Here is a 9779-nt window from a genome sequence, read left to right as displayed (position 1 = left end):
ATGACGTCTCGTGATTTGACGGAGCAGCGCACTTTTATCAAATCAAGACATGAGTCATGCTGGGAAAACGCAATACAGACCCATAATAATCCTATTGAAACATGTAGTAAACCAGCGGAATATCCGACACATCTCTACAAAATGTAAAAAAGAATTTTAGACTGATAGACCTTAGTCAAAAGGCAATCTGGGAGGAATGGAAGAAGTTCATCGACAAAACACTGATCTGGGCTGTTAAGAATGTGATTGAGATCGACTGATGTCAAACTTTAATTCATAAAATATCTGCAGTTTTGGGGTTCAATACAAACTAAAACACACAATGATAGTTTTATAGTTTTTAAGCTGAATCGGAAATGGTATATGGATGTTTATTCTGAGTAGATAAGGTAACCAAAACTATTCAGTATCAATTACTAAGGGAAAATATTGAGAAAATGAAGCTCCCATTTTTTTTAAAATGCCCGTGACGTTGAAAGTTTTACTGCGCTGTGACTTCATGAGATGTCTTGTTAAATAACTTGACATTGATACCAATTTACAATATTTTGATATGAAATTTTTAGGATCATATATGAAAAGATTCTTTTATATTATTTATGACTTTTTGCTTGATTATGTCGTCAAATATATTTTCTGTGCAACAAGTCCGCGTAATTTTTGAACGGCCCTCGTCGTTTTGTAAGTATAATTCTTTATTCTTATTTAGATCATACGAGGGTTGTTCGGAAAGTTCGTGGACTACCGTCATAACTTTTTTTACTTAACGTCATATTATATCCAAATTTGGAAGAAATATTTCAACAGTAAATTCAAATGATATGTATTAAATTTTTTTAAAATATCATTGTTTATTCCAAACTTATTTAGACTTAAAAAATGCGAAATTCGGATCACGAAGCAGGTCAAAATTTCGTAATTTACAATCAAGACACTAAATAATGTCTGAAGTCATATCTTCTGTAAAATGACACAAAAACGGAAAAAAATTCTACACGTTCAAATTAAGAATTGTTTTATCGTTTCTGATTCGAATTAAGACTTAATATTTTGCTTCGTTGAAAAGAAATCAGTATCAGAAGATAGGTAGTCCTCATTGAAAAAGGCAAAAAAGTGACGTCGTAGAACGTCACGGAGCAGCAGTTAACTAGATACAATTTTGTGTTGTACTCTAGAAAACTCCAGAAAAAAAAACCTCTGAAAATGCCGGAGGAAGTAGGAAATATGTCAAAAGCGAGCCATGCATGAGTGTGTACATGGTACAAGTTGTATTTGAATGATAGTGTACTCTGCTTAGACGATGGTGATCTGTAAAAACCGGATTATCTGTAAAAATCTTATCAAAAAACAATGAAAAGTTAGTAACGTTATGCTAAGAGTTTGCGATCACAGATGCTGATCTTGTGAAGGCACACTTATACGGTGAAAAAATATAACATTGACAAACTAAATGATGCTACTGGAACAATTGTTAGCAAAATAGATTTCTGGTGATAGAGAAACGTTTTTAATGAGTGCACTGGTATTTGTCAATTCTGTGTGAAATGTATAGGGATAGTATTTTTGAGAACCTCATGTCGGTATGTTTTTGACGTAACAGTGTTGTTGAGTTTGCTCCGTGGTTACAAAACATTTTAAAATTAAATAACGTGAAGTCTTTTAAATCACATGGAATGAAACTTCACACTTGAACAAAATAAATATTTTTACATATGATAATTGATTTTAAAATTAAATAGCATGAATTCTTTTAAATTACACTGTACATGTTATGAAACTTTACATTTGAACAAAATAAATATTTTTACAGATGATAATGTGCTCATAATGCTTAAATTTCTTGAAGATACATGTGGCTGCAACGTTATTGTTGACAAGTTACACGAACGATCACGTTACACGAACGATTCCGCACGATTGACGCACGATAAAATCTGTTAGACGAACGATCCTTCACGCACACGATTCTACACGTTACACGATCTTACACGATTGCTAACTCAAACGCACGATTCTTCACGCAAAATAGTTCAAATTCTTTAGGAATGGATATTTTCAAAACGAAATAAGGCTTAATATTTATTTTAGATTTCAAATAATTATTGATATTATTTCATCGACTTTGAAAAATAAAAAAGAATAGAAATCGATATTTCTGAAATTAAATACATATAAGACTTATTAATTATTTTAGATTGCAAATAATTATTTACGTAATTCTCCCGACCGACTTAAGAAAACAGATTTTTTTTTCTTCCTATCAGAAGACAAAAATGTAGGTGGAGTTGAGTTTTGATTGAATTGGATTACATAATATGCAGAAAGGGATAAGTTTGAAAAAAATGGCATGAAAATGAATTAAATTATAAGATATATCCATGTTTCTATTTGTGAATCTCTAAAATCAACAATTATTTTACAAATCATTTATTTGCAGAAATTATAAAGATAATTAAAACTAAGCTCCAGAGATAAACACTGAAAAACTAAACCCCGACAAATCATGTCGTGTACATGTACATTCGCCGACTAAATATTTATGAAAGCATCGAGATTGTTTATTTATTTATTTGTAAAAAATCTATTTTTGATCTATTGATTTTAAAAATATCTTGACCATAATTAGCAGTAAACATAATTAACATCAGAGAAAAAGTCCTTAAACATCTAAGTACAGTTTATCACAAAAAATCACGCTATTTGACGAGAACACAATATTGTACGACTTACTATATTGCTTATTTCCAAGCGATAATTAGTTCGCTCTGCTTTCAATTATGTAAATCGCGCTTCATTTATTTTATTTGGATTGAAATAAAAAAGCAGACAAGCGAAATGCTTGTATAACAAATAACATTCCGATAAAAACCTACAAAACGAAATTTACACGTTTCTTAACGCACGATCACGCACGATTAAAACCGCAAACGATTGAGGCTGATACACGCACGATCTCGCACGTTGCACGAACGATCACGCACGTTACAGGATTGGCCATGGTTTGTCAACAATAACGTTGCAGCCACTGTAGTATAACGAAAATTGGCATAGTCCACGAACTTTAAGAACAACCCTCGTATTATGTTTAAAATTAAAATAAAAGTAACTTAACTGATGCCAGAGCAGTGTTTATTTATAAATATTAAATGATTTAATTATTGCTGACTGTTTAAGGGTTGATGTTAATATTTTTTTGCTTTAATTTGGAATAGAAAATTTATCTTATAAACACTATTTAATTGAGAGAGAGAGAGAGGGGGGGGGGAGAGAGGAGATTCCTACCTACAATGGAGTTATCGTCAATCACAGCTCCTGGTTTTACTGGGAAAGACCAGGTGTTTTTGCTGATAGAGGACATGCATATAAATTATATATATTTACACTATAAACAAGGTAGATACAACTCAGTTTGTTGATCACAAGACTAATAGAAACACCATGTAAGTATCAAGTCTTTTATTAGAAACTTAAGAGATATTAGACATATACATGTATATTATTGAGGTCCATATTTTTCCTTTAGGATTAGTTGTAATGTGTACATGATATTGATAAAATCATGAAATTGAACATAATACAATTACACTTGCTTGTAAATTAATAAATGTAAATTTGAATTAAAAGCGTTTACTATAAGAACAAATTTTAAAAGGAAATATGAATATTTCAGACTTAAGCCAACAATTTTGTTATCTTACTTAGAAATCGAAACAGGCACAGATATTATAACAGTATTTGTTTATTGTTGATTATTGAATTAAAAACCACTAAATTTGTTTTAAAAAAAAAGCCTTGTAAAGCTTGAAATTAGTAGAAAATCGATTTACACAGAAACATGACTGTAGAACGTTTTAATTCAGCCTGGTGTTCATATAAATGTTGATAATTTCAAGAGGCTCATACATGAATAAGATTAAGGGGACCTTATTATGAGGAAATTTCATGGTATTCACTAAAAGAAATGTTTTTCAATGCAAGACTCCTTTATATATAGACTTAGGGAAAATAAAATTGCTCATTAGTAAGGGATAATCCAGTAAGAAGGGGGGGGGGTTTCAGTGTTATTTGATTTACAGAATATTATGTAAATAAAACATGATATATAACCTTTAAACCCCCCCCCTCAAAAATAGCCCCCTTAATGTAAAAGGTGATCGATCTCATAAATCTAGTAAACAAAAAGAATCGTGAACAGGGCAAAAACACGGGCCCCTGAAAATACAAGAGGTGGGATCAGGTGCCAAGGAAGAGTAAGCATCCCCTTTTGACCGGCCTGTATATTAATGAGGTATATGGAGTACTCCGTAGTCGAATTTATTATATAGACAGTGACATAAAAAATGGTGTGAAATATGTCAGACAAAATGCGACTCAACGATAGGTTGTATTTACAAACAAGGCCATTATAACCATCATAGAATTTGCTAAAAGCTAATTTAAAACGGGGTTGTTGAAATCCTTGTAACATCAACTTATTTGTCAGTAGCTTGCCTCGGATTAAAATTGATCGTACTCAGAGCATGCTTTTGTGATCAAATATATAGACATAGACACCATATGCAGGTACGTGATGTTGGAATATTGCTGCACAAATAAGGGAAGCTGAAAAGCTTAAGTCATACTGTTTGTCATACAGTTTGGTTATCATTTGGCCATTATCGTCTATAGACAGTAAATCATCTAAATATAATGTGACAGACTCTGTAGTGGTCTTTTATTTCGAGTTCACTGGTATATATTGAGTTGACATAAAAAATGAAAGTAACTGTTGTAAATTGATCAAACGTCGTCGATATATCAAAATGTTGAGTTGAAGATAACAGCAAGAGTTTCCCTTTTCTTATGTAGAAGTTTTTGAATAAATTCTGCTTCATAGGAATATAAAAACAGGTCGGCATAAAATTGTTGGAAGACTTGGTCCCCAAAAACTACATATATCGTGTCAAAAAAGTTAAGTTTTGAAATCCCTTAAACTGTAGGAAATTCCTTAATTTGTTGCTGATTTTATATATATCTATGAGATGCTCTCCCACCGCGGGAACCACATCCCCTTAAAAGAATATATATATTTCAGCGATATTAGTAAATGCTTTACATATTGAATCGTATCTTTACTGCTTTAGCTTCTCTCTCTCTCTCTCTCTCTCTCTCTCTCTCTCTGTTATAAAACTTTTTGGGTCACATTTTCCCTATGGACAGGAAATTGATTTCCCATAAATTAGCGAATGGCAAACATCATTTTATTTTATGAGGCGTATTTTTGAATTTCCAAATATTAACAAACTAACTTTAGTGCTCTACTACTCGCGTAATTAATTTCCATGATAAAGTATAGTGTTTCCGACGAATTAAATATTTAAACACTGCAAAATAAATGAAATAGTACAGGGTTTCAATGTTTGCTCTTTTTGCCATATCAAGAGGGGTAATTGATCAGACATATTACTTCAAGGATTGGTATTCTCCCGTGGGAAATGTTTTGTCTAAAATAATGAATTTTAAAAGATATTTTGATTTTCAGAATAAAATGGGCAATTATCTGTAATCCAATACGAGTTTTTGTTTTGCTTTTCGTCAAAAAAAACTTTATCATCAAGAAAAATAGAAAGATATCGAGTTATTTTTTACATACATGTAATACACTGTAACAGGATTTTTGAACCAACCAAAATGTACAGAAATGTATTTAGAAAAGGTAATTCAGATTCTTTTTTGTAGATTTGTTATTTCCTTTTTAACATTTTATAGGCATTGGTTGCTGATTTTTCTCATCCTTCAACCTTCATGCTCTTTTATTATAAGTGGTAAGTATATATGGCACGTTCCTTGAATATATGTTTTTGTATCTCTTTGCAGTATACCAAAATATTCATAATTATTGTCATGTTTTTATTTCTCAACTGCATGTTTTCAAAATTGTCTTTAATGATATTGACTCCAAAAATTGTTAGATCAGCAATTGAAGTTATATCCAATAGTACTATATAAGAATTACATTGTACCATCCTCTATCTAGTACTATTTTGGACAATTATGCTTGGTAAGGTACCTTAATTTTTTGTGAGGAAACTTGTTAAAGTAGTAATACTTTAATCACAGATTCTTGGGAAAAACAATATATTACTGAGGAACGAGTCGTCTGCCCTTAAATTATCGACGAAGAACTTAAATTATTATTTATATAAGATACATGTATATCTTGATGTCCTTGTTGATAATGAAAAAAGAAGAATTTTAGCTAAATAAGATGAAGAAATTAAGCCACTGTCACAATGTTCTGGAATTTATTAATTAAATCCATATTACAAGAAGTACAAGGAATATACATTAATACAAGATTTGCAAATCAAGCCTCTCTTAACTTTTAACTTTGAAGTACATATATAAGGACGGGGTGGATGGGTAGGATTCCCTGCATAATTTAGCCAACATATACTTTACAATAGACACCATGCTAAGTTACGGTTGTGTTCCCTCATTGATAATTTATATATAATATTTAAAAAGAAACAAAACAATTTTAGCTTGTCAATTGATTTTCCATTTACTGTGTCCCCAGGCTAAAGTGCTCCACAGAACGTGCCTGAATTTATTGATGAAAACTTTAACAAGAAACCTAATGACCATAACCTACTGGAAATTATAATAGACAAATATTAATAACGATCATTCAAATATTATATATAGATCTCCACAGCTCTAGCTGTCCACATTACACGACAGTTTCCTCTTTCCTGAGCCACATTGGGGTCAATGTTCACACATCCGGGACATTTGGCGTTAGTGACCTTGATGTGACACACGACCCAAAAAGATCATCATGCACTGTGCTTAAGGTAAAATAAATCGCAATGTCTGAATAACTCATTCCATAAGACTATACTTATACTGAAACAGGATTTTAAAAAATAAAAAAAAATAGTATTTATTCGCTGCCAAGATTACACCTGCACAATATTCCTTCAAGAAACAGGAAGGCAAATCTAAGATAAGATTATTAAATACTTACATTTTATGGGAAAAATAACCCACTTACTCTGTAAATGTGTTCCCAGCTCAGATATTCAGTATTAGCTCTTTACGACTTTCTATGTCTAAAATATCATTTGTTTAGAACTATATTATTTACATGTATTGCTTCTACGATTACATATACATGTTTCTAGAGTTTAGAATTATACCATCTACGTGCCTGGTTTAAATCTTCACATGATCTTCGAATAGGCAAATTACGCCAAAGGAAGCCACTCACATACTCATGACTTAGTGAGAGGAGCACAATTCTTTGTCACGCCATCTGGTTATCCTAATGGTGCCACTGACGTCACTTTGAGCTATGACGTATACTTCCCGAGTTCATTTTCATGGGTGAATGGTGGGAAACTTCCCGGGACTTATGGTCACAGCACCCATTGCTCCGGGGGACGGGATTCAAATCACTGCATCTCCACTCGATTCATGTGGCGAGCTCACGGAGCAGGGGAATTATATTTGTACTTTCCTAAAGATGCTCAACCAAATTTCGATACATGGGCAAAACACCAAAATGCAGAAATCGTAACACATGACAATTATGGGGTGTCTATTCGCTCTCCAAATTTTGTCTTCCACCATAATCAATGGATAAACTTGAAGCAACAAATCCACCTTAATACAGTCCGTAGTAGTGGTCACGGAAATGCAGATGGGTGGATCAAGATTTTTATGAACCACGCATCAAGTCCTGTCATGTCAATTAAAGATGTTGTTTTACGGAAATATGATGATGTCAAAATTGATGGCATTTTCTTCTCGACCTTCTTTGGTGGCAGTGATGACTCTTGGGCATCAGCACACAATACCTATACTTTATACAAAAATTTCCAGATATCTGTTGGTCATCATTAAATTTGAATATTTCATTTTTTTTAAAGATTTGTTCAACCGTTTTGAATCAAGATGTGCGCCTTAATAATCTTCATTATATTTATCTTCATGAAGGAATTATTTTCATGAATTAATTATCTCCTTTTTTTCTTCATCTAAATAAGACAACGATGAAATGTTCTACTGAATTAAAAAAAAAAAAACTGACAGAAAAATCCCTTACTGATCGAGGAAATAAAGAGAGGAAAGTTGGAACAGAACATTTTTCAATACAAAAGAACGCTTTTGGAAATTCATAGTGAAAAGCAAACGGGGGTAGTATTTGATTTTATCTTTCATAAAAAAAAATACATGTAGCCTTTTTGGGCTAATACCGGTATCTTGTAGAAAGAGATAGAAATATTACCTCTATTACAGTAAATAGAATAGAAATTAAATCCTAGGGCAAATTCAAAATCAAATTTTGCTCAGAAAAGTAAAGTTATATGATCGATAGCATTGTATATATTTCTTTGGCCGACAGTCAAGTCTTTTTTCCATTTATAGTTAAAATGGTATAGTGTAGTCATGAAAATTGTAAAGAGAGAGACAGAAAGAGAGAGAGAGAGAGAGACTTAAAGTACAATTTTGCGACCTCATATATCATTTATGGAAGCAAAACAACGCTTAAGGCCAACTTTAAAAAATTGTTAGGTTGCCCTCTCCCGACCGACTGGCTTAAAATGGCCCGACTCCAAACTTTTTTCAACCTCCAGGTATTAAGATATTTTTTTTTCCTTTTATTCCTGGATTTTCCCATTCGTCAACATATATGTTGAAATTTTCTGAGAAAAAAAAAGATTTTCCCACCTACCTATCGACGCAATTTTTTTACCTTGTGTCGGGAGAGGGCAATCAAACATTATTTTAAAGATGGCCTGAGCATGATTGGTGACATATAACCCACATACATCATGAATAATATTATGCATACAATCCGTTATGTTGTTAACTTTTAATGCAATGTCACACATTAGAACACTGCTGTTAATATATTCAATGGACAAATTTTTATAATCTAGTTCAAATCACGGTTTTATTTGTTGCATATTTCTTATAGTTATAAGGTCCGTTATTTGACATAATTCAACGATGTGACATCAGTAAGAAAATTTGATTGAACCTTGTTAAAAACAATTTCCTTAAGATGCCTTGATTTCGACCCTAATCTAAAGGTATGCACATTGCATGAATATTTGGTTAATAATATTTCATAAACATTCCGTTTCGAACACCCTGAATATTTACTCATGACGAGGTGATATTTGTGGAAAAAAGATCATGCGTTGAGATATTGTGAAATCACTAACTTTCGTGGGGGCTAAAAATTCTTTGTTTTAGAGGTACGAATTAAGAGACCCTCGAATTCATGACCACCACGAAATGTGAAATGTCATATACATAGCTACTCAACAATTCTTCATCCACGAAATCTAATCCCCACGAAACCATAGTTTTTCCTCAAACCACGAAAATTTGACCCCAAGAAATACATGTATGTGATTTTACAGTAGATTGAAACCTGTTATTAATGATTGAAAAAAAACGTAAAGAGTGTTACATGTATCATCATATTTTCTTTGAGGGCTGTTCAGAGCATAAACTTTGGTTTAACGAGGTTCGCTCCTGCATGAGCTTTTGAGCAGATCTTTATCTTAACTTATATATCAAAAATTCTGAATAATGTTTTAATTCTTATAATAAATTTGGATTTTACAATGTCAATTAAGCTATATTCAGTTAAAACTCCATGATTAAATTCCATACCAAAAGCATTAAGTGAGGAACTATATTTTGTGGCGGAAGGTTTTTTTAAGAAGAAAATGATCATTTTTTCTCTTTCGAAGTATTTAAAGTATGTTAAGTATGGATTC

At 32.1% G+C, this 9779-nt stretch overlaps 1 protein-coding gene across 1 annotated transcript; it reads left to right on the top strand.

Annotated features, from left to right (window-relative positions):
* On the top strand, positions 1-7890 carry LOC133180120 (uncharacterized). The gene is made up of 4 exons (XM_061314695.1): positions 1-143; positions 5749-5804; positions 6688-6836; positions 7225-7890. Exons 1-4 carry the CDS (start codon positions 1-3, stop codon positions 7885-7887), a joined length of 1011 nt encoding a protein of 336 aa, XP_061170679.1. The 3' UTR covers positions 7888-7890.
* The last annotated feature ends 1889 nt before the right edge of the window (positions 7891-9779 follow it).

The sequence above is a fragment of the Saccostrea echinata genome, unplaced genomic scaffold, assembly GCF_033153115.1.
Source record: "Saccostrea echinata isolate AGI-Se365-2 ecotype Australia unplaced genomic scaffold, CSIRO_AGI_Sech_v1 ptg000006l, whole genome shotgun sequence".
NCBI classification, from domain to species: Eukaryota; Metazoa; Mollusca; class Bivalvia; order Ostreida; family Ostreidae; genus Saccostrea; species Saccostrea echinata.
Note: the sequence above shows the minus strand (reverse complement) of the source record. Positions and strands in the feature narration are given on the sequence as shown.

Bases quoted from the DNA above. Each gene is read 5' to 3' on its own strand.
- LOC133180120 (XM_061314695.1), top strand. From the start codon at position 1: ATGACGTCTCGTGATTTGACGGAGCAGCGCACTTTTATCAAATCAAGA. The intron at 144-5,748 runs GTAAAAAAGAAT...AACATTTTATAG, and splicing joins CCGACACATCTCTACAAAAT to GCATTGGTTGCTGATTTTTC. The intron at 6,837-7,224 runs GTAAAATAAATC...ATCTTCGAATAG, and splicing joins CATCATGCACTGTGCTTAAG to GCAAATTACGCCAAAGGAAG.